This window comes from Salmo salar, chromosome 09 (genome assembly GCF_965601325.2).
Source record: "Salmo salar chromosome 09, fSalSal1, whole genome shotgun sequence".
Classification (NCBI taxonomy): domain Eukaryota; kingdom Metazoa; phylum Chordata; class Actinopteri; order Salmoniformes; family Salmonidae; genus Salmo; species Salmo salar.
In genome coordinates this window covers 96,110,703-96,136,962 of record NC_138299.1, presented here as the reverse complement: position 1 = coordinate 96,136,962, position 26,260 = coordinate 96,110,703, and the positions used below count along the sequence as shown (strand labels likewise).

Below are 26,260 nucleotides of genomic sequence, written 5' to 3'. Positions count from 1 at the left end.
AAGTTAGAGTGAGAGAGTATATTGTATATTATCTACCTCACTTGCTTTGGCAATGTTAACATATGTTTCCAATGCCAATAAAGCCCCTTGAATTGAATTGAATTGAGTGAGAGAGTGAGATTGTGAGAGAGTGAGACGTGAGAGAGTGAGAGAGTGAGATGTGAGAGGGAGAGAGTGAGAGAGAGATGGTGAAAGAGTGAGATGTGAGAGAGTGAGATGTGAGAGAGGGAGAGAGTGAGAGAGTGTGAGAGAGAGAGAGTGGGAGAGAGAGAGAGTGGGAGAGAGATGGTGAAAGAGTGAGATGTGAGAGAGTGAGATGTGAGAGAGGGAGAGAGTGAGAGAGTGTGAGAGAGAGAGAGTGGGAGAGAGAGCTGGTGAGAGGGAGAGAGTGGGAGAGTGAAATGTGAGATGTGAGATGAGGGAGATGTGAGAGAGAGATGGTGAGAGAGGGAGAGAGTGGGAGAAAGAGAGAGGGAAAGAGTGAGATGGTGAGAGAGTGAGATGGTGAGAAAGGGAAAGAGAGAGGGAGATGGTGTGGTTAATTGGCCCGGGGGGGGGGGGGGGCATGTTTACTGTTGCCTTATTACATTTAGTCATGGTGTTGGTTAACGAACGACCAGTTCTCTCCAAATCAAGGTACGGTTTGGGGATGAACATGTGGGACATTGTGATTGTTGCATCGATGTGTTTCAACTCTACAGTGAATCTCTCCGCAGAGAGAGACCTTCACAGCGCACAGCGCACCCAGAATCTTCTACTTTGTCCCTGTTCATACCTGAATGAATAAAATAATGAATGGATTAATTAATTAATTAATGATGTACTGTTTGCCAGCTACAGTGTTCTCTCATGATCTCTCTTGTGATCCCTCTGATCTCTCTCTGTCCTCGGCAGTACACGTCAGCTCTGACCCACGATGCCATCCTGGTGATCGTGGAGGCGTTCCGGTACCTGCGGCGCCAACGGGTAGACGTGTCACGCCGAGGCGGTGCAGGAGACTGTCTGGCCAACCCTGCCGTACCATGGAGCCAGGGCATCGACATCGAGAGAGCTCTCAAAATGGTAGGAGGGAGAGAGACAGAAAGAGGGGCAGATGGGGAGGGAGGTAGAGAGAGAGGAGGTAGGGAGGAAAGAGAGAAAGAAGGAAGGAGGTATGTATGGAGGGAGGGAGGAGGAGAGAAAGAGGGGGGAAGTAGTGAGAGAGATGAAGCGGGTAAGAGTTAGATTGAGAAACCGAGACAGAGAATAAAAGAAGGAAGGAAGGAAGGAAGGAAGGAAGGAAGGAAGGAAGGAAGGAAGGAAGGAAGGAAGGAAGGAAGGAAGGAAGGAAGGAAGGAAGGAAGGAAGGAAGGAAGGAAGGAAGGAAGGAAGGAAGGAAGGAAGGAAGGAAGGAAGGAAGGAAGGAAGGAGAGGCAGAGAGAGATAGAGAGCTATAGAAAGAGAGGCAGAGAGAGAGAGAGAGCGCTATAGAAAGAGAGGCAGAGAGAGAGAGAGCGCGCTATAGAAAGAGAGGCAGAGAGAGAGAGCGCGCTATAGAAAGAGAGGCAGAGAGAGCGCGCTATAGAAAGAGAGGCAGAGAGAGCGATAGAGAGCTATAGAAAGAGAGGCAGAGAGAGATAGCGAGTTATAGAAAGAGAGGCAGAGAGAGAGATAGAGAGCTATAGAAAGAGAGGCAGAGAGAGAGATAGCGAGTTATAGAAAGAGAGGCAGAGAGAGAGATAGCGAGGCAGAGAGAGAGATAGAGAGCTATAGAAAGAGAGGCAGAGAGAGATAGATAGAGAGCTATAGAAAGAGAGGCAGAGAGAGAGATAGAGAGCTATAGAAAGAGAGGCAGAGAGCGAGATAGCGAGCTATAGAAAGAGAAGCGGAGAAAGAGAGAGAGCTATAGAAAGAGAGGCAGAGAGAGAGATAGAGAGCTATAGAAGGAGACAAATTTCCTCCTCTGCTTCCCAGATGTCCTCACACAGACCTCTCACAGTGAAATTCTCTCCCCCTCAGCTCATCTCTCTCAAATACGAAGAGCCTCTCATTCTCATTCTCATTACCATAAACCCACATCTTTTATTAAAGCCTATCAGTTCCATCATTTGATTATCGCCAACGGCCCTGCCCATGTGAATACCTGCTATTTTCTTATACCAGCTTTTTCCACATTTGATAATAACTTGGCAGTCTGTATTACACGTTGTTCTGTGTGTTTTGCGTCTGTGTGTTACTGTCCCGCGGTGCAGGTCCAGGTCCAGGGGATGACGGGGAACATCCAGTTTGACAGCTATGGCCAGAGGTCCAACTACACTATAGACGTCTATGAGATGAGAACAGGGGGGCCCAAAAAGGTGCAGACACACACACACACACACACACACACACACACACACACACACACACACACACACACACACAGCGCTCTCTATAACCCTATACCGACTCAGCTTTTAAATCTCAATTAATTCAGAAATTGTTGTCTACATCACAACAGGATAAATATCAGCCAGACGTTAGGGTTTAGTTCATTACTTCTTCCTGTCATTGTTTATGAATTAGGACAAACATGCCCTCGATACAAATTCTCCTACATGACAGATGGAGGACTTCTGTAGGAACCAGGTGTTTGAACCAGGGGTTGGAACCAGAGGGTTTAGTTCTGAGCAGAACCACTATTCATTTGGTTCTGTTCAACTGTTCCGACCAGCAAAATAAAGTTCCGATCCGTTTTTTTTTTTTTTTTTTAAACAACGCGGTATTGGTTTAGATGGTTTCTTTCGGTTCCTTTTTTTACAATTAACTCATGAAATGACTTCACCAATCAGTGTGGATAGAGCAGCTTGCTATGGAGCGGGTAAGAGATTTAATCTGTATAGGAAAGTCATTAAGAGCAAATTGAATTTTGCCGTAACAGCATGATTTAATCATAATAAAAGACAAACACACAGACTGCGCTGCCAGTCACAGTGTAGGGCGTCAGATTCAACTGCGGGTGAGGAGAGAGCGTTGAAAAACTAGCAAGTTAATTAAACATCTCCAATTAAACATCTCTCCCTAATTTCTGAATCACTCTTGTAAAGTCGTCAGTAGGCTACAGTAACCCATGCATCAGAGGGGAGGGGCTACAGTAACCCATGCATCAGAGGGGAGGGGCTACAGTAACCCATGCATCAGAGGGGAGGGGCTACAGTAACCCATGCATCAGAGGGGAGGGGCTACAGTAACCCATGCATCAGAGGGGAGGGGCTACAGTAACCCATGCATCAGAGTGGAGGGGCTACAGTAACCCATGCATCAGAGGGGAGGGGCTACAGTAACCCATGCATCAGAATGGAGGGGCTACAGTAACCCATGCATCAGAGGGGAGGGGCTACAGTAACCCATGCATCAGAGGGGAGGGGCTACAGTAACCCATGCATCAGAGTGGAGGGGCTACAGTAACCCATGCATCAGAGGGGAGGGGCTACAGTAACCCATGCATCAGAGTGGAGGGGCTACAGTAACCCATGCATCAGAGTGGAGGGGCTACAGTAACCCATGCATCAGAGTGGAGGGGCTACAGTAACCCATGCATCAGAGTGGAGGGGCTACAGTAACCCATGCATCAGAGGGGAGGGGCTACAGTAACCCATGCATCAGAGGGGAGGGGCTACAGTAACCCATGCATCAGAGGGGAGGGGCTACAGTAACCCATGCATCAGAGGGGAGGGGCTACAGTAACCCATGCATCAGAGGGGAGGGGCTACAGTAACCCATGCATCAGAGTGGAGGGGCTACAGTAACCCATGCATCAGAGTGGAGGGGCTACAGTAACCCATGCATCAGAGTGGAGGGGCAGGTAGTCTACACCCACTGGTAAAGATTTACAGGTGGCAGGCAGACGCCTGAATACGTTTCTGAGTGACAGAGTGAGGCCTTTGCATAGGCACTTTGTTGTGATTTTTGTGGGACTGGAAGAAAATGCCCAGAACTTAAAATAACATCATTTTCCATTTTCAATGCTTTTAAAATAACAGTTAACTTCTGGAACAGTATAGATCACTTTTGTTTCTGGTTCGGGTTCAGTTCCTCAAATCATTTTATTATTTTCCAGTTTTCGGTTCTGTTGCCTGAACCGGATCCAACCCTTGGTAGGAACTATTTAATCTAACACGTGACAGTGTTAGATAACTGGGAGCTTAGATCACGTCATGGTGTGTAGTCAAACCTGCTGTGTAGGTGTTTGATTGATTGATATTTAGAAGTTGTAGACTGCTCCAACTTGAGACAACATTATGAATTATTGAGGATAAAAACCAAATAAAACCCAAAGGCTTATAACCATAGTGGTCATTTGAGTGGGTTGGAGTGAAGCCTGCTTCTTCAGACAGAGATCCACACATCAGCCTGTCAGGATGGTTAGTAGAGACCAGAGAGACTGATTGCTTTCCTCCAGGTTGTGTAGCTGCACTCAGAGTGATGACTGCTACAAGCCCAACAGCACCAGCTCAGCTCCCCACTGCTCCCTACTGAAAGCCCTCAGCTCCTATAGAATCAATCTGATATCTACACTACAGGCTCTCTGACTGTTGAAACAATCACATCTAGTACTCACAAGAGGAGATGAGAATATCTCCATCAAAATTCTCCTGGCATTCTCAAAAGGTATCAGAGCCCTATGAGCCCTATGAGCCCTAGAGCCCTAGAGCCCTATGAGCCCTATGAGCCCTATGAGCCCTAGAGCTCTAAGGGTCCCATTTGAAACAACTCTGGTTAAAGCCTCTTGGTTTTAACAGACATCTGTATTTGCAGACCTTATATACCCATTATCTGAAGCAGTGTGTGTCTTTTCTGATGTGACGTGGGATTTGACTGACTGCCTTCCAGACACTATACTCCCCCAATTAACGCCCCACAGCCCTGGTGTCTAACCCCTGACAGCCAGACAGAGAGGGAGGGAGGGAGGGAGGGAGGGAGGGAGGGAGGGAGGGAGGGAGGGAGGGAGGGAGGGAGGGAGGGAGGGAGGGAGGGAGGGAAAAATATAGAGAGAGAGAGACTGAGGCAGAGAGGGAGAAAGAGACCGAGAGAGATAGAGAGAGATAGAGAGACAGAGAGAGATACAGATAGGGAGACAAATACTTCAACACTTCAAAGCATTGTGTTGACTTAGAATCATCACTATAGTATACTGCTCAAAAAAATAAAGGGAACTCTTAAACAACACATCCTAGATCTGAATTAATTAAATCATCTTATTAAATACTTTTTTCTTTACATAGTTGAATGTGCTGACAACAAAATCACACAAAAATAATCAATGGAAATCCAATTTATCAACCCATGGAGGTCTGGATTTGGAGTCACACTCAAAATTAAAGTGGAAAACCACACTACAGGCTGATCCAACTTTGATGTAATGTCCTTAAAACAAGTCAAAATGAGGCTCAGTAGTGTGTGTGGCCTCCACGTGCCTGTATGACCTCCCTACAACGCCTGGGCATGCTCCTGATGAGGTGGTGGATGGTCTCCTGAGGGATCTCCTCCCAGACCTGGACTAAAGCATCTGCCAACTCCTGGACAGTCTGTGGTGCAACGTGGCATTGGTGGATGGAGCGAGACATGATGTCCCAGATGTGCTCAATTGGATTCAGGTCTGGGGAACGGGCGGGCCAGTCCATAGCATCAATGCCTTCCTCTTGCAGGAACTGCTGACACACTCCAGCCACATGAGGTCTAGCATTGTCTTGCATTAGGAGGAACCCAGGGCCAACCGCACCAGCATATGGTCTCACAAGGGGTCTGAGGATCTCATCTCAGTACCTAATGGCAGTCAGGCTACCTCTGGCGAGCAAATGGAGGGCTGTGCGGCCCCCCAAAGAAATGCCACCCCACACCATGACTGACCCACCGCCAAAACGGTCATGCTGGAGGATGTTGCAGGCAGCAGAACGTTCTCCATGGCGTCTCCAGACTCTGTCACGTCTGTCACGTGCTCAGTGTGAACCTGCTTTCATCTGTGAAGAGCCCAGGGCGCCAGTGGCGAATTTGCGAATCTTGGTGTTCTCTGGCAAATGCCAAACGTCCTGCACGGTGTTGGGCTGTAAGCACAACCCCCACCTGTGGACGTCGGGCCCTCATACCACCCTCATGGAGTCTGTTTCTGACCGTTTGAGCAGACACATGCACATTTGTGGCCTGCTGGAGGTCATTTTGCAGGGCTCTGGCAGTGCTCCTCCTGCTCCTCCTTGCACAAAGGCGGAGGTAGCGGTCCTGCTGCTGGGTTGTTGCCCTCCTACGACCTCCTCCACGTCTCCTGATGTACTGGCCTGTCTCCTGGTAGCGCCTCCATGCTCTGGACACTACGCTGACAGACACAGCAAACCTTCTTGCCACAGCTCGCATTGATGTGCCATCCTGGATGAGCTGCACTACCTGAGCCACTTGTGTGGGTTGTAGACTCCGTCTCATGCTACCACTAGAGTGAAAGCACCGCCAGCATTCAAAAGTGACCAGAACATCAGCCAGGAAGCATAGGAACTGTGGTCCATCTGTGGTCCCCACCTGCAGAACCACTCCTTTATTGGGGGTGTCTTGCTAATTGCCTATAATTTTCACCTGTTGTCTATTCCATTTGCACAACAGCATGTGAAATTTATTGTCAATCAGTGTTGCTTCCTAAGTGGACAGTTTGATTTCACAGAAGTGTGATTGACTTGGAGTTGCATTGTGTTGTTTAAGTGTTCCCTTTATTTTTTTGAGCAGTGTATAATAGTATATAGCTGCAGTGGTAGGTATGCAGATGTAGGAACTAAATGTGAGCCAGTCTGCTACAGCAGGAAAATTATCCTGCAGCAACAAGAAATGTTAATTATTATGTGGATTATAATAAAAAAAAATTATACAGTAGGTGTTGATACATTTTTTGTTAGGATAAATCATGTCTGACATTTTAAAGTGGAAATTGCAAACTGTGGAATCCGTTTTAAACCTTGAATACACAAAAATGTTCATTTCCTGCTGTCTAGGAAAATTCTCTGCCACATCAGATGGATCAAATTAAGATAGTACACCTGTAGTGCAGAGAGACGCCTGAGCAGACCTGGAATATTATGACTCATTTCTGAGTGTTTATGCAGTTCACATAACCCAATGTCAATTATTTACCCTAAACCCAGGTAGCTGGATGTGGTACGCTTTAAATTAGACCTGCTGTCTGCTTCTCTGCTACACCGGAGGGATGACAGTAGATTTAGGCTTCACCTCCAGTAATCTATAAGGACAGACAGTAGGTTTAGGCTTCACCTCTAGTAATCTATAAGGAATGACTGTAGGTTTAGGCTTCACCTCCAGTAATCTATAAGGAATGACAGTAGGTTTAGGCTTCACCTCCAGTAATATATAAGGAAAGACAGTAGGTTTAGGCTTCACCTCCGGTAATCTATAAGGAATGACAGTAGGTTTTAGGCTTCACCTCTAGTAATCTATAAGGAATGACAGTAGATTTAGGCTTCACCTCTAGTAATCTATAAGGAATGACAGTAGGTTTAGGCTTCACCTCCAGTAATCTATAAGGAATGACTGTAGGTTTAGGCTTCACCTCTAGTAATCTATAAGGAATGGCAGTAGATTTAGGCTTCACCTCTAGTAATCTACAAGGAATGACAGTAGATTTAGGCTTCACCTCCAGTAATCTATAAGGAATGACAGTAGATGTAGGCTTCACCTCTAGTAATCTATAAGGAATGACAGTAGGTTTAGGCTTCACCTCCAGTAATCTATAAGGAATGAGGGCAGTAGGATGCGTGATTTAGGCTTCACCTCCAGTAATCTATAAGGAATGACAGTAGGTTTAGGCTTTACCTCCAGTAATCTATAATGCTGATTTTATTAGTGGGTAAATTAAACACTTCTTAAAGCGAATAGGTTTGTGCTTTTACCTGCTAGAAGCACATATAAGCATTTATAATGTGTTACTGAAATGTTCCTACTTGACTGTTTATACACTGATACTGATAGTGGGGGGAGAAGGGGGGTGGGGTGGTTGTTCGGGGTGGGCGGTCGGACAAAGGGTATGTCGCTAACAGAAATAGAATGCAAATAATAGAATTCAATCTAATTCTATGGTTGCTATGCTAACCTGTGTTTTCTCTGTTTCAGATTGGCTACTGGAACGAGTACCAGCGATTAGTAAATGTGTTAGAACAACAGGTGGTCGCCAACGAGTCTTCTTCTGTGGAAAACCGAACGATTGTGGTCACTACTATTATGGTACACTTTCCATGGCAACTTTGAAATGTGTTCACCACAACGTATTCTGCCAGTCAGGGCCGTGAGCGGCGGTGTTGATGCCTAACCGGTTGATACAGTCTGTCCTGGGCTGGGCAGAACCACATATTTTTTGTGTTTGCTTTGCATCCACTCACTACACGTTGAAACAGTCGATCCCTCTGTTAGGAGAAGAGAGTGTTTCAACTGTATCCGTGTGGGTGACAAAGCATTTAGATTCCTCATACTTCAGTGGCCTGTCGTAGCAGTGACATCACAATATTGGTATTATATGATACATGAGTAAGTGGGTAAATGGTTGACTTGACTCCATCTAATAGAAAACACATACAAACCAACATCCGCCATCCGTACGTAAGTAGAACCTGTCTTGTCTGTCCTCATCAAGTAAATGGTTCAATGACAATCTGGGATAGGAGGAGGAGGAGGAGACGATGATGACGATGATGGTGATGATGGTGGTGATAATGATACTGCAATGGCTTCTCAAGGACAAAGCAAAATAAAGCACATTTGAGAGAGGATAATAACGATAATATACGCAGAGCATTCGGAAAGTATTCAGACCCCTTGACTTTTTCCATAATTTGTTACGTTAGTCTTATTCTAAAATTAATTAAATACATGTTTTTCCACACACAATACCCCATAATGACAAAGCGAAAATAGGGTTTTCGATTTTTTTTTCAAATGTTTTAAAAATAAAATACCTTATATTCAGACCCTTTGCTATGAGACTCTAAATTGAGCTCAGGTTCATCCTGTTTCCATTGAGCAACCTTGAGATGTTTCTAGAACTTGATTGGAGTCCACCTGTGGTAAATTCAATTGATTGGGCATTATTTGGAAAGGCACACTCCTGTCTATATAAAGTCCCACAGTTGACAGTGCATGTCAGAGCAAAAACCAAGTCATGAGGTCTAAGGAATTGTCCGTAGAGCTCAGAGACAGGATTGTGTCAAGGCATAGATCTGGGGAAGGGTACTAAAACATTTCTGCGGCATTGCAGGTCACCAAGAACAGAGTGGCCTTCATCATTCTTACATGGAAGAAGTATGGAACCACCAAGACTCTTGCTAGAGCTGGCCGACCTGCCAAACAGAGTAATCGGGGGAGAAGGGCCTTGGCCAGGGAGATGACCATGAACCCGATGGTCACTCTGACAAAGCTCCAGAGTTCCGCTGTGGAGATTGGAGAACCTTCCAGAAAGACTACCATCTCTGCAGCACTCCACCAATCAGGCCATTATGGCAGCGGCCAGATGGAAGTCACTCCTCAGTAAAAGGCACATGACAGCCTGCTTGGAGTTTACCAAAAGGAACCTAAAGGACTCTCAGACCATGAGAAACAAGATTCTCTGGACTGATGAAACCAAGATTGAACTCTTCGGCCTGAATGCCAAGTGTCACATCTGGAGGAAACCTGGCACCATCCCTACGGTGAAGCATGGTGGTGACAGCATCATGCTGTGGGGATATTTTTCAGGGTCTGGGACTGGGAGATTAGTCAGGATCAAGGGAAAGATGAACGGAGCAAAGTACAGAGAGATCCTTGATGAAAACCTGATCCAGAGCACTCAGGACCTCAGACTGGTTCACCTTCCAACAGGACAACAAGCCTAAGCACACAGCCAAGACAACACAGGAGTGGCTTCAGGACAAGTCTCTGAATGTCCTTGAGTGGCCCAGCTAGAGCCAGGACTTGAACCTGATCAAACATCTTTGGAGAGACCTGAAAATAGCTGTGTAGCAATGCTCCTCATCCAACCTGACAGCTCGAGAGGATCTGCAGAGAAGAATGGGAGAAACTCCCCAAATACAGGCCAAGCTTGTAGCGTATTTCCCAAGAAGACTTGAGGCTGTAATCGCTGCCAAAGGTGCTTTAACAAAGGACTGAGTACTGAGTAAAGGGTCTGAATACTTACGTAAATGTAATATTTCATTTTTTATTTATTTTTGCAAACATTTCTAAAAAACTGGTTTTGCTTTGTGATTCAGGGGTATTGTGATGAGGGGGAAAAAACAATCATATCCATTTTAGAATTAGACTGTTGGGTTCTGAAGGTACGAAATATACTTTTTCATGTCACTGAGGGAGAGAGCAGAATGTATAACATTTACATCCTGTCCAGATATATCATTGTTTGCCATCAGTGATCCTACGAAAAATACACAGTCTGTTACGAGTCTATATGACAGCTGTGAGTTGGGGAGGAGTTAGCACTTTGGGGCAGAGGTCAGGTTAGATGCAGTGAGGAAGAACAGGTATCACTAAGGCTCTGTCTAGCGACAGAGATACATCTGGCTGTTCAGATGTGTAGGAGGTGACTCAGCATAGGAGAAAGGGTTAAATATCAGTGCTTGTGTGAATATATATTTTGTCTTATGCAGCTGTATTGACCCAATGGGCGAATAAACTTGGTTTAAGCTTTATTAAGCATCCAGGAGTTTTAATATGTTCATTTAGAACCTAACAGCTGCAACGTAACAAAATGTGGAAAAAGTCAAGCAGTCTGAATACTTTCCGAATGCACTGTGTATATATATATATATATATATATATATATATATATATATATATATATATATATATATATTATATATATATATATATATTGAATCTATTTTGTTTTGTTCCTCTGAGAGCTGGTTCTGTGTAGAATATATGTATATATATATATATATCTATATATATATATATATATATATATATATATATATGTATTGCATCTATTTGGTTTTGTTCCTCTGAGGGCTGGTTCTGTGTTGAATATATATATATATGTATATATATTGAATCTATTTGGTTTTGTTCCTCTGAGGGCTAGTTCTGTGTATAGCTTCCAGTGGGTTGTTTTGGCAGGAAGGAGAGAGTTTTGCTTCCATTTCCTGGCAGCAGTGTTGATCGGAATTATTCCTTTCACACTAATATTTTACCATATCAGCTCATTATTTTATATTTTAAATTACTTTCCCTCCCTGAATGCAAAAATATTCAGGGGGCTGTAAATGTCAAATCAAATCAAATTGTATTAGTCTCATGCAGGTGACAGGTGTAGACCAGGTATAGACCAGGTATAGAACAGGTGTAGACCATACATTGAAATGCTTACTTACGAGCCCCTAACCAACAATGCAGTTCAAATAAGAATAAGAAATAAAAGTAACAAGTAAATAAAGAGCAACTGTAAAATAACAATAGTGAGACTATATACAGGGGGGTACCGGTACAGAGCCAATGTGCGGGGGCACCGGTTAGTCGAGGTAATTGAGGTAATATATACATGTAGGTAGAGTTATTAAAGTCAATCAATTAATCAAATGTATTTATGAAGCCCTTCTTACATCAGCTGATGTCACAAAGTGCTGTACAAAAACCCAGCCTAAAACTCCAAACAGCAAGCAATGCAGGTGTAGAAGCATGGTGGCTAGGAACAACTCCCTAGAAAGGCCGGAACCTAGGAAGAAACCTAGAGAGAAACCAGGCTATGAGGGGTGGCCAGTCCTCTTCTGGCTGTGCCGGGTGGAGATTATAACAGAATATGGCTAAGGTGTTCAAATGTTCATATATGACCAGCAGGGTCAAATAATAATAATCACAGTGGTTGTAGAGGGTGCTACAGGTCAGCACGTCAGGAGTAAATGTCAGTTGGCTTTTCATAGCCGATCATTCAGAGTATCTCTACCACTCTTGCTGTCTCTAGAGAGTTGAAAACAGCAGGTCAGGGACAAGGTAGCATGTACGGTGAATGTGCCAGGGTTCCATAGCTGCAGGCAGAACAGTTGAAACTGGAGCAGCAGCATGACCAGGTGGACTGGGGACAGCAAGGAATCATCGGGCCAGGTAGTCCTGAGGCATGGTCCTAAGGCATTAGAGAGAATTAGAGAGCAAACTTAAATTCCCACAGGACACCGGATAACGCACCCCTCCTAGGGACGGCATGGAAGAACACCAGTAAGCCAGTGACTCAGCCCCCATAAATAGGGTTTGAGGCAGAGAATCCCAGCAGAGAGAGGAGAATGCATTGATGAGAAGTGACTATGCACAGATGATAACAACCGAGAGTAGCAGCGGTGTAAAAGAGAAGGGTGGGCAATGAAAATAGTCAAGGTAGCCATTTGATTAGATGTTCAGGAGTCTTATGGCTTGGGGGTAAAGCTGTTTAGAAGCCTCTTGGACCTTGACTTGGCACTCCGGTACCGCTTGCTGTGCGGTAGCAGAGAGAACCGTTTATGACTAGGGTGACTGGAGTCTTTGACAATTTTTAGGGCCTTCCTCTGACACCGCCTGGCATAGATGTTGTGGATGGCAGGAAGCTCTGCCCCAGTGATGTACTGGGCCATACGCACTACCCTTTGTAGTGCCCTTCCGTCGGAGGCCGAGCAGTTGCCATACCAGGCACTGATGCAACCAGTCAGGATGCTTTCGATGGTGCAGCTGTAGAACCTTTTGATGATCTGAAGACAAATGCCAAATCATTTCAGTCTCCTGAAGTGGAATAGGTTTTGTTGTGCCCTCTTCAAGACTCTATTGATGTGCTTGGACCATGTTAGTTTGTTGGTGATGTGGACACCAAGGAACTTGAAGCTCTCAACCTGCTCCACTACAGCCCCATCGATGAGAATGGGGGTGTGTTCGGTCCTCTTTTTCCTGTAGTCCACAATCATATATTTTTTCTTGATCACATTGAGGGAGAGGTTGTTGTCCTGGCACCACACGGCTAGGTCTCAGACCGCCTCCCTATAGGCTGTCTCTTCGTTGTCAGCGATCAGGCCTACCACTGTTGTGTCATCGGCAAAATTAATGATTGTGTTGGAGTCATGCCTGGCCGTGCAGTCATGAGCGAACAGGGAGTACAGGAGGGGACTGGGCACGCACCCTTGAGGAGCCCCTATGTTGAGGGTCAGTGTGGCGAATGTGTTGTTTCCTACCCTTACAACCTGGGGCGTCCCGTCAGGAAGTCCAGGATCCAGTTGCAGAGGGAGGTGTTTAGTCCCAGGGTCCTTAGCTTATTGATGAGCTTTGAGGGCACCATGGTGTTGAACGCTGAGATCTAGTCAATAAATAGCATTCTGACATAGGTGTTCCTTTTGTCCATGTGGGAAAGGGCAGTGGTGGTCTGCTTAAAACATGTTGGTATTACAGACTCGGACAGGGAGGTTGAAAATGTCAGTGAAGACACTTGCCAGTTGGCCAGCTCATGCTCACAGTACACGTCCTGGTAATCCATCTGGCCTTGCTTCCTTGTGAATGTTGACCTGTTTAACCCACGGTTCACACTATTCAACAGCCTGTGAAAAATCAGAGCGCCAAATTCAAAACAACAAAATGTCATAATTCAAAGTTCTCAAACATACGACTATTTTACACCATTTTAAAGGTACACTTCTCCTTAATGTAACAACATTGTCTGATTTCAAAAAGGCTTTACGGCGAAAGCATAAAGTTAGATTATGTTAGGACAGTGCCTACACAAGAAAAACCACACAGCCATTTTCCAAGCAGGAGAGGGGTCACAAATACCAGAAATTCAGCTAAAATTAAGCACTAACCTTTGACGATCTTCATCAGATGACACTCCTAGGACTCAATGTTAGACAATACATGTATGTTTTGTTCGATAAAGTTCATATTTATATCCAAAACAGCATTTTACATTGGCGCGTGATGTTCAGAAAATATTTTGCCTCCTATACTGCCGGTGATCAGCACAACAATTTACAAAAATACTCATCAAAAACGTTGATAAAATATTAAACTGTTATTCAAAGAATTATAGATGAACATCTCCTTTATGCAACCGCTGTGACAGATTTCAAAAAAGCTTCACGGGGAAAGCACACTTTGCAATAATCTGAGTACGGCGCTCAGAAACATACACCAGGCAATACAGATACCCGCCATTTTGGAGTCATCTAAAATCATAAATAGCATTATAAATATTCACTTACCTTTGATGATCTTCATCAGAAGGCACTTCCAGGAATCCAAGATCCACAATAAATGTTATTTTGTTCGATAAAGTCCATAATTTATGTCCAAATACCTCCTTGTTGTTTGCGCGTTCAGTAAGCTACTCCAAATGTAGGAAGCGCGCCCAAAATTTCACGACGAAAAGTTTAAAAAAAGTTATATTTACGTTCGTTGAAACATGTCAAACGTTGTATAGCATCAATCTTTAGGGCCTTTTTAACCTCTCTAGGGAAGGTGGGACGAAATCGTCCCACCTACGTAACAGCCAGTGGAATCCTGTGGCGCGTTATTCAAATACCTTAGAAATGCTATTACTTCAATTTCTCAAACATATGACTATTTTACACCATTTTAAAGACAAGACTCTCATTAATCTAACCACACTGTCCGATTTCAAAAGGGCTTTACAACGAAAGCAAAACATTAGATTATGTCAGCAGAGTACCCAGCCAGAAATAATCAGACACCCATTTTTCAAGCTAGCATATAATGTCACATAAACCCAAACCACAGCTAAATGCAGCACTAACCTTTGATGATCTTCATCAGATGACACGCCTAGGACATTATGTTATACAATACATGCATGTTTTGTTCAATCAAGTTCATATTTATATCAAAAACCAGCTTTTTACATTAGCATGTGACGTTCAGAACTAGCATACCCCTCGCAAACTTCCGGTGAATTTACTAAATTACTCACGATAAACTTTCACAAAAAACATAACAATTATTTTAAGAATTATAGATACAGAACTCCTCTATGCACTCGCTATGTCCGATTTTAAAATAGCTTTTCGGTGAAAGCACATTTTGCAATATTCTAAGTAGATAGCCCGGCATCACAGGGCTAGCTATTTAGACACCCACCAAGTTTAGCCCTCACCAAAGTCAGATTTACTATAAGAAAAATGTTATTACCTTTGCTGTTCTTCGTCAGAATGCACTCCCAGGACTTCTACTTAAATAACAAATGTTGGTTTGGTTCAAAATAATCCATAGTTATGTTCAAATATCCTCTGTTTTGTTCGTGTGTTCAAGACACTGTCCGAAGTGTAAAGAAGGGTGACGCGCCCGACGCGTTTCGTGACCAAAAAAATCTAAATATTCCATTACCGTACTTCGAAGCATGTCAACCGCTGTTTAAAATCAATTTTTATGCCATTTTTCTCGTAAAAAAGCGATAATATTCCGACCGGGAATCTGTGTTTTAGTACAACGAGGGAGAAAATAAAAACATGGGGTCGCCTCGTGCACGCGCCTCAGTCTCATTGTCCTCTGATAGACCACTTACCAAAGGCGCTAATGTTTTTCAGCCAGGAGCTGCCTCGACATCATTCAGCTTTTTCCCGGGTTCTGAGAGCCTATGGGAGCCGTAGGAAGTGTCACATTACAGCAAAGATCCTAAGTTTTCAATAAAAAGAGTCAAGAAGCCCAAGGAATGGTCAGAGAGGGCACTTCCTGTACAGAATCTTCTCAGGTTTTTGCCTGCCATATGAGTTCTGTTATACTCACAGACACCATTCAAACAGTTTTAGAAACTTTAGGGTGTTTTCTATCCAAAGCCAATAATTATATGCATATTCTAGTTTCTGGGCAGTAGTAATAACCAGATTAAATCAGGTACGTTTTTTATCCGGCCGTGTAAATATTGCCCCCTAGCCCTAACAGGTTAACATAAAACTTCAATAATATTCCAACCGGACGATTCCAATGTCTTGAAAAACGTTTTGGAACACAGCTACCTCATCATGTGAATGCGCGCCAATGAACTCATGTCATTTTCTGAGTCACCAACTTCCCGACCTTCTTGTTCACTCTCTGTTCACTGCAAAAGCCTGAAACTAGGTTCTAAAGACTGTTGACATCTAGTGGAAGCCTTAGGAAGTGTAAAATGAACCCTAAGTCACTGTGTGTTAGATAGGCAATGACTTGAAAAGACTACAAGCACCAGATTTCCCACTTCCTGGTTGGATTTTTCTCAGGTTTTTGCCTGCCATATGAGTTCTGTTATACTCATAGAGGTTAAAGGTCTTACTCATCGGCTGCGGAGAGGGTCATCACACAGTCTTCCGGAACAGCTGATGCTCTCATGCATGTTTCAGTGTTATTTGCCCCGAGGCGAGCATAGAAGTAGTTTAGCTCATCTGGTAGGCTCGTGTTACTGGGCAGCTCTCGGCTGTGCTTCCCGCTGTAGTCTGTAATGGTTTGCAAGCCCTGCCTTATCCAACGAGCGTCAGAGCCGGTGTAGTACGATTCAATCTTAGTCCTGTATTGACGCTTTGCCTGTTTGATGGTTCGTCGGATGGCATAGCGGGATTTCTTATAAGCTTCTGGGTTATCAGCCTGAACAAGGCAGTTAACCCACTGTTCCTAGGCCGTCATTGAAAATAAGAATTTGTTCTTAACTGACTTGCTTAGTTAAATAAAGGTAAAATATAAATAATAATTTTAAAAAAGAGTCCCGCTCCTTGAAAGCGGCAGCTCTAGCCTTTAGCTCAGTGCGGATGTTGCCTGTACGCCATGGCTTCTGGTTGGGGTATGTATGTACAGTCACTGTGGGGACGACGTCATCAACGCACTTAGAAATCCCAGAACATATTCCAGTCTGTGCTAGCAAAACAGTCCTGTGGCTTAGCATCTGCTTCATCTGACCACTTTTTTATTGATCGAGTCACTGGTGCTTCCTGCTTTAATTTACGCTTGTAAGCAGGAATCAGGAGGATAGAATTATGGTCAGATTTGCGAAATGGAGGGCGAGGGAGAGCTTTGTATGCATCTCTGTGTGTGGAGTAAAGGTGGTCCAGAGTTATTTTCCCTCTGGTTGCACATTTAACATGCTGATAGAAATTTGGTAAGACCGATTTAAGTTTCCCTGCATTAAAGTCCCCGGCCACTAGGAGCGCCGCCTCTGTGTGAGCATTTTCCTGTTTGCTTATGGTGGAATACAGCTCATTGAGTGCTGTCTTAGTGCCAGCATCAGTCTGTGGTGGTATGTAGATAGCTACGAAAAATACGGATGAAAACTCTCTAGGTAGATAGTGTGGTTTACAGCTTATCATGCAATGCAAAACCTCGAGACTTGGTCAGCTATCGCATCGATCTTGTCCTATAAACAACCTCTGAATAGTAAAGGAACACTCTTGAAAAGGAAAACATTTGAAAAGTGATGAAGGTCCTAAGAGTTCAGGGATACAGTATTCCTTCCTACACAATTACCTTCAATCTATATTCTGAAAGGTCTCTCTCTCTCTGTGTGTCTCTCTCTCTCTTTCTCTCTCGATCTCTTTCTCGCTCGCTCTCTCTCTCGATCTCTCTCTCTCTAAAAAGGAAGCATTTAAAGGTTTCAGAATGGGTAAAAGCATCAGTAGATAAACATTATGTTAACCCGGGGGGGGGGGGGGGGGGTACATTTACAATCATGCAAGGGTGAAGAGGATATATGTTCAGCACAGAACAAACAAGCCATTGCTTCTCCACTTGCATCCCTCTAATTATGTGTTGTCTCTAATGGCGTCGTCTGCTCTGTGTGAGCAGCAGCTCTTCTTTTGTTGGGTAATGATGAAACCATAACAACACGCTAGCTCCAGTGTTTGAAAATAGTGGGGTTAAAAGCACGCTCCGCTCTCCTGGTGGTGTTTGTCTTTTAAATATTTATTTATTTACTTACAAGATACATTTTTTATTTGCATTTTGGGATTATAATGGAAATGGCTCCCTTTTCTTTTCGTTTTTTTGTTTTGTTGCAATGACTATTACCAAAGGCTTCACCCTTTGCTCATTGATTGGTGCAATGTGCTTGTTGATGATTATGTTGAGATATCAATGTAGTAGCACTCACTTCCCTCTCCAAGTCATGGCCATTTACTTTATGAACCTCCACCCCATCCCACTCTGAGCTAACCCACTCCCAGCCTACCAACACACACAGCTCCTGTTGAAGTCCACAAACCTCTAACTAAGGCATATTGTAGCTTTAGCAAGACACTGTGAGAAGCATGTGGTCCTCTTCAACTGGTAGTTTGTCACACACACACACAAACGCGCGCACACACACACACACACAACCGTTCCCCAGGGCTGAGAGACAGGAGGCTGAGTGAATTAGGGCTGGGGGTCCGCTGGCCACCACAGCTTGGTAAAACACCTACCTGGCTTGTCATCCTGCTGTTATCAACATGTATTTCAATGCATCTGTGGTATATCATCTGCACATGCCTGCTTGCATGAGACTACTGGTTGAAGCTACTGTGTGTGTGTGTGTGTGTGTGTGTGTGTGTGTGTGTGTGTGTGTGTGTGTGTGTGTGTGTGTGTGGCGTGTGTGCATGACAATAAACCAGCGTGTGATCTGACTGTTAACAGGAAGCCCCTTATGTGATGTACAAGAAACACCAGATGAATCTGGAGGGGAATGACAGATATGAAGGCTACTGTGTCGATTTAGCTGCCGAAATTGCTAAACATGTGGGGATAAGATACAAACTGTCAGTAGTAGCAGACGGGAAGTATGGTGCGCGGGATCCAGACACCAAGACGTGGAACGGGATGGTGGGGGAACTGGTGTATGGGGTAAGTGGAGTCATCTCTAAGTCTCTCACTGATGTTCATTGTTACTTCACCAAAGAATGCGTCCCAAATATCACTTCATTCCCTATATAGTGCACTACTTTTGACCAGGATCCATAGGGCTCTATATAGTGCACTATATAGGGAACAGAGTTCCATTTGGGATGCATTATTTGTTTAAACATTCACTACCAGCAGTTGAAAGAGAAAAGGTATGTCTTAACAATGTGATTGTGTTACAATGTTTATAGTCTGCCTCCTATTTTACATTTACGTCATTTAGCAGACGCTCTTATACAGAGAGACTTACAGTAGTGAGTGCATACATTTTAATACATTCTTCCTACTGGTCCCCATGTGGGAGTCGAACCCAGAACCCTGACGCCATGCTCTACCAACTGACGTATATAAATGGATGATTTTGGAGCAGGGGAGAGGGCTGTATATAAAATGGATGATTTTGGAGCAGGGGAGAGGGCTGTATATAAAATGGATGATTTTGGAGCAGGGGAGAGGGCTGTATATAAAATGGATGATGGAGGAGCAGGGGGGAGGGCTGTATATTAAATGGATGATGGAGGAGCAGGGGGGAGGGATGTATATGAAATGGATGATAGAGGAGCAGGGGGGAGGGCTGTATATTAAATGGATGATAGAGGAGCAGGGGGGAGGGCTGTATATTAAATGGATGATAGAGGAGCAGGGGGGAGGGCTGTATATAACATGGATGATAGAGGAGCAGGGGGGAGGGCTGTATATTAAATGAATGATGGAGGAGCAGGGGAGAGGGCTGTATATTAAATGGATGATAGAGGAGCAGGGGGGAGGGCTGTATATTAAATGGATGATAGAGGAGCAGGAGGAGGGCTGTATATTAAATGGATGATAGAGGAGCAGGGGGGAGGGCTGTATATTAAATGGATGATTGAGGAGCAGGGGAGAGGGATGTGTATTAAATTTATGATTTTGGAGCAGGGGAGAGGGACGTATATAAAATAGATGATTTTGGAGCAGGCAAGAGGGCTGTATATAACATGGATGATAGAGGAGCAGGGGGGAGGGCTGTATATAACATGGATGATAGAGGAGCAGGGGGGAGGGCTGTATATAACATGGATGATAGAGGAGCAGGGGAGAGGGCTGTATATAAAATGGATGATAGAGGAACAGGGCCGAGGGCTGTATATAAAATGGATGATAGAGAAGCAGGGGAGAGGGATGTATATTAAATGGATGATTTTGGAGCAGGGGAGAGGGACGTATATAAAATGGATGATTTTGGAGAAGGGGAGAGGGCTGTATATAAAATGGATGATAGAGGAGCAGGGCCGAGGGCTGTATATAAAATGGATGATAGAGAAGCAGGGGAGAGGGATGTATATTAAATGGATGATTTTGGAGCAGGGGAGAGGGACGTATATAAAATGGATGATTTTGGAGAAGGGGAGAGGGCTGTATATAAAATGGATGATAGAGGAGCAGGGGAGAGGGCTGTATATACAATGGATGATAGAGGAACAGGCGAGAGGGCTGTATATTAATTAAATGGATGATTGAGGAGCAGGGGAGAGGGACGTATATAAAATGGATGATTTTGGAGCAGGGGAGAGGGCTGTATATAAAATGGATGATAGAGGATCTGTGATTATGTCCATCACCATCCACTGTGTCACTGTGGCTATTTATGTCCATCACCATTCGTTAGTGTCACTGTGGCTATTTATGTCCATCACCAGCCACCGTGTCAATGTGGTTATTTATGTCCATCACCATCCACTGTGTCAATGTGGTTATTTATGTCCATCACCATCCACTGTGTCACTGTGGCTATTTATGTCCATCACCATCCGTTAGTGTCACTGTGGCTATTTATGTCCATCACCATCCGTTAGTGTCACTGTGGCTATTTATGTCCATCACCAGCCACCGTGTCAATGTGGTTATTTATGTCCATCACTATCCACTGTGTCAATGTGGTTATTTATGTCTATCACCATCCGTTAGTGTCACTGTGGTTATTTATGTCCATCACCATCCGTTAGTGTCACTGTGGCTATTTATGTCCATCACCAGCCACCGTGTCAATGTGGTTATTTATGTCCATCACTATCCACTGTGTCAATGTGGTTATTTATGTCTATCACCATCCGTTAGTGTCACTGTGGTTATTTATGTCCATCACCATCCGTTAGTGTCACTGTGGCTATTTATGTCCATCACCAGCCACCGTGTCAATGTGGTTATTTATGTCTATCACCAGCCACCGTGTCAATGTGGTTACACGTGGGCAGTCAGGCCAAGCAGGTCTAATGATTGTGTAAAGGCTGGGTAACCTTCTGTCCAGGAAATTAATGTGATCTTAGCTGTCATTTAAAGGTTAGCCCTAAAACCCTGAAACTCTTTCTCTATGGCTGAGTGTTCTCTTCTCTATTGATTGACCGTTACCACGGACACCGTTAGACTTAAGTGGTTATATTATAGCACTGCTGCCTAGGCTACGATCACCGTGTCCACAGGGTACAGAAACATCCCAATAACGCCTTCATTGCGTTTATTGTTGTATTTCCAAACCGTTTCAACTTCTACGAAACGTTCTCTCCTCATGTTGCTTTATCACGTTTTTTTCTTCTACTAATTTATTTGTAGAAACACAATGCTTTAGGCCACAATACAAAGACATGTACTTCACGAATCACTGCCTGTGAACAAAAGCTGCTGTTTGATGAATTGCGTCGTATGCTACACCCAAGCTCCAGCAGTAACTTGTGTCTTAATTCATTAGAGATTCATTCTCTTCTTCTGCTGTTTTTTTTAACAAAGTAAGAAAGCCCATCGTTTTGATAGTGCCATCACCACTTTCAAGGATGTGTTTTGGTAACAAGCCATGATGGGGAGGAGAGAAAGAAAGAAAGAATGACAGAATGAAAGAAAGAGAGAAAGAAAGAATGACAGAATGAAAGAAAGAGAGAAAGGAAGAACGAGAGAAAGAAAGAACGACAGAAAGAAAGATGAAAGAGATGAAGGGGAGCTTGGAAGATAAAAATAATGTAGATGACAAAAGTCTTGTCTCTTCTCTTCCGGGCATGGAGGCGCTCTGAATGGGATGGGAGGGAGGCAGGGAGGGAGGGAGGAATGCTGAAGTGGAGGGGTTTCTTCACACAGGCTTGGGTTACTGTGTTTATCCCACAATAACCACTTGAAAGGCTGTAATTTAAATCAGAGCTGTTTTATACTGTTAGACACATCTACATAACAGTTACACTGGTGTATATATTTACTGTTGTGTTACAGAAAGATTATCAGCAACTATTATTCATCTGCCCTGAAAAGCCTTGGCTGCATCTCACATCCCAAATGGCACCCTATTCCCTACCTGTGCACCACTTTGGACAGGGCCCATAGGGAATAGGCTACCATTTGGGACACAGGACATATGCTTGTTTTGGGGGATATTTCCCCTGCCTGTGTTACAAATAAATAGCGTATTCCCTTTAATTAGCTATGTATATACAAATTATTTTAGGATATATTGACACTAACTGTGAGTTTCATGAACTGAAGATAAACGGAAAAGGATTTCTGTAATATACGTTTTTCTTCATACACCTGCAAAGTTTCCAGCCTGTTCTTAGCATCCCTCTGGTTAGACCCAATCAGTCTCCCACAGTCTGAAAGCTTTAAACTAACTAGACAGGGATAGACACTGCGCCATGGGGTGCTACATATTTCACATCTGACTCATACACCCATTTATGTGTTGCTAGTTATGCCCAATCTGTGTCTAGAAAACTTTTTGGGAAAGGTGAACATGAAATGTTTGAAAAACGTTTTGCTTTTTTTCTCCCTCTCTTCTCTGATTGTGGAAATATTTGTTGTAGAACTCAATATAGTACACATTCTACACATTATTGATATTTCTTTGATGTTGTTGTTGTGTTGACTAAAAGCATCCTGAGGCACAGACTGTTCAAGCGTTTCCTTTTCCTCTTCATGATGTTTTGTTTTGTCCGCTTTGAGAATATAAAGCAGAACCATAGGCCAATATTTGAAGAAACTGTCCGTAAGTTATATAAGGAGCTTCATTTAACAAACACATTTTCATTTCATTCTACCTCAAGTCATAGGTTAGTCTGAATCCAGCAACAGTGATACATAATATCTAGATAAAAAAACATATCTCAGCTGGAACCAAACTAACCCACTACGTGTTTCTGTTTCCAGAGAGCAGATATAGCTGTGGCACCTCTCACCATAACCCTGGTTCGTGAGGAAGTGATCGACTTCTCCAAGCCCTTCATGTCTCTGGGCATCTCCATCATGATCAAGAAGCCCCAGAAGTCTAAACCCGGGGTGTTCTCCTTCCTGGACCCGCTGGCCTATGAGATATGGATGTGTATCGTGTTCGCCTACATCGGTGTCAGCGTGGTCCTGTTCCTGGTCAGCCGTTTCAGCCCTTATGAGTGGAACCTGGATGAACAGGATGAGACCAAAGACCCCCAGACACCTCCAGATCCTCCCAACGACTTTGGCATCTTCAACTCTCTGTGGTTCTCTCTGGGAGCCTTCATGCAGCAAGGATGTGAGATATCACCCAGGTAGGAAATTATCTGATCTAGAAATAAAACGGGCACCATAGGTCTGACCTACAAATACAATGGGGTAGAAATACACTACCAGCTCTCACAGTCTCACATCATAATTCAACATTCATCCATGTTTCTCAAATGTCAAATTTCAAAGTTATTCCAAACGTGAAGTATTTTATCCCTGGATTCGAACATGCAATCTTTTGAATCAGATGCTTACACCCATCTGCATCCCCGTCCACAACACCGTAGTAACAGCACTCACTGTTGCCTCTAGTGGCCGGTTTCTACTTCATCTCCCGATGTCAGACATGGATGGACGTCGAATACTGACTTGTATCACGGTTGACCTGGATGGAAATGCCATGGTGTTGATCTAATGTAATAATACCATGGTGTTGATCTAATGTAATAATACCATGGTGTTGATCTAATGTAATAATACCATGGGGTTGATCTAATGTAATAATACCATGGTGTTGATCTAATGTTAAAATACCATGTGGTTGATCTAATGTTAAAATACCATGGGGTTGATCTATGTTAAAATACCATGGGGTTGATCTAATGTTAAAATACCATGGGGTTGATCTAATGTAATAATACCATGGTGTTGATCTAATGTAAAAATACCATGGGGTTGATCTAATGTTAAAATACCATGGGGTTGATCTAATGTAAAAATACCATGGTGTTGATCTAATGTAAAAATACCATGGGGTTGATCTAATGTTAAAATAACATGGGGTTGATCTAATGTTAAAATACCATGGGGTTGATCTAATGTTAAAATACCATGGGGTTGATCTAATGTAAAAATACCATGGGGTTGATCTAATGTTATAATACCATGGTGTTGATCTAATGTAAAAATACCATGGGGTTGATCTAATGTAAAAATACCATGGGGTTGATCTAATGTTAAAATACCATGTGGTTGATCTAATGTAAAAATACCATGGGGTTGATCTAATGTTATAATACCATGGGGTTGATCTAATGTTAAAATAACATGGGGTTGATCTAATGTAAAAATATCATGGGGTTGATCTAATGTTAAAATACCATGTGGTTGATCTAATGTAAAAATACCATGGGGTTGATCTAATGTTAAAATATCATGGGGTTGATCTAATGTTAAAATACCATGGGGTTGATCTAATGTTAAAATACCATGGTCTTGATCTAATGTTAAAATACCATGGGGTTGATCTAATGTAAAAATACCATGGGGTTGATCTAATGTTATAATACCATGGGGTTGATCTAATGTAATAATACCATGGTGTTGATCTAATGTTAAAATACCATGGGGTTGATCTAATGTTAAAATGCCATGGTGTTGATCTAATGTAAAAATACCATGGGGTTGATCTAATGTTATAATACCATGGGGTTGATCTAATGTTAAAATACCATGGGGTTGATCTAATGTTAAAATACCATGGGGTTGATCTAATGTTAAAATACCATGGGGTTGATCTAATGTTAAAATAACATGGGGTTGATCTATGTTAAAATACCATGGGGTTGATCTAATGTTAAAATACCATGGGGTTGATCTAATGTTAAAATAACATGGGGTTGATCTAATGTAAAAATACCATGGGGTTGATCTAATGTTATAATACCATGGGGTTGATCTAATGTTAAAATAACATGGGGTTGATCTAATGTAAAAATACCATGGGGTTGATCTAATGTTAAAATACCATGGGGTTGATCTAATGTAATAATACCATGGGGTTGATCTAATGTTATAATACCATGGGGTTGATCTAATGTTAAAATACCATGGGGTTGATCTAATGTTAAAATACCATGGGGTTGATCTAATGTAATAATACCATGGGGTTGATCTAATGTTAAAATACCATGGGGTTGATCTAATGTAAAAATACCATGGTGTTGATCTAATGTAAAAATACCATGGTCTTGATCTAATGTTAAAATACCATGGGGTTGATCTAATGTAAAAATACCATGGTCTTGATCTAATGTAAAAATACCATGGGGTTGATCTAATGTTAAAATATCATGGGGTTGATCTAATGTTAAAATACCATGGGGTTGATCTAATGTTAAAATATCATGGGGTTGATCTAATGTTAAAATACCATGGGGTTGATCTAATGTTAAAATACCATGGGGTTGATCTAATGTTAAAATACCATGGGGTTGATCTAATGTTAAAATACCATGGGGTTGATCTAATGTTAAAATACCATGGGGTTGATCTATGTTAAAATACCATGGGGTTGATCTAATGTTAAAATACCATGGGGTTGATCTAATGTTAAAATACCATGGGGTTGATCTAATGTTAAAATACCATGGGGTTGATCTAATGTTAAAATACCATATGTAGATTGGAATCGTGTGCTTCTTCTCTTCAATAGAATACAATAGGCTACCTGCCGGTGCTCCAAAATAGATCCAATATAGCTGTAAAATAGCTGTACAATATCTCCAATATAGCTGTAATATAGCTGTAAAATAGCTGTAAAATAGCTCTAATATAGCTCCAATATAGCGCCAATTTTCCTGTAAAATATCTGTAAAATAGCTCCAATATAGCTGTAATATAGCTCCAATATAGCTGTAAAATAGCTCCAATATAGCTGTAAAATAGCTACCACATAGCTCCAATATAGCTCTAATATAGCTGTAAAGTAGCTCCAATATAGCTCTAAAATAGCTGTAAAATAGCTCCAATACAGCTCTAATATAGCTGTAATATAGCTCTACAATAGCTGTAAAATAGCTCTAATATAGCTCTAAAATAGCTGTAAAATACCTCCAATATAGCTCTAAAATAGCTCTAAAATAGCTGCAATATAGCTCTAATATAGCTCTAAAATAGCTCCAATATAGCTCCGATATAG

At 42.8% G+C, this 26,260-nt stretch overlaps 1 protein-coding gene across 3 annotated transcripts in view; it reads left to right on the top strand.

Annotated features, from left to right (window-relative positions):
- LOC106612181 (glutamate receptor 3) overlaps positions 1-26,260 on the top strand; it is a 219,292-nt gene that overhangs the window by 153,548 nt on the left and 39,484 nt on the right. For all 3 annotated transcript variants that reach the window (XR_014378839.1, XM_045724147.2, XM_045724148.2), the window contains exons 7-11: positions 895-1,062; positions 2,232-2,336; positions 8,122-8,232; positions 18,586-18,792; positions 23,011-23,384. Coding sequence is in view for 2 of the 3 variants with exons in the window: in XM_045724147.2 (XP_045580103.1) it covers positions 895-1,062; positions 2,232-2,336; positions 8,122-8,232; positions 18,586-18,792; positions 23,011-23,384 (965 nt within the window). In the remaining variant the exon portion in view is untranslated. The remainder of the gene's footprint in view (positions 1-894; positions 1,063-2,231; positions 2,337-8,121; positions 8,233-18,585; positions 18,793-23,010; positions 23,385-26,260) is intronic.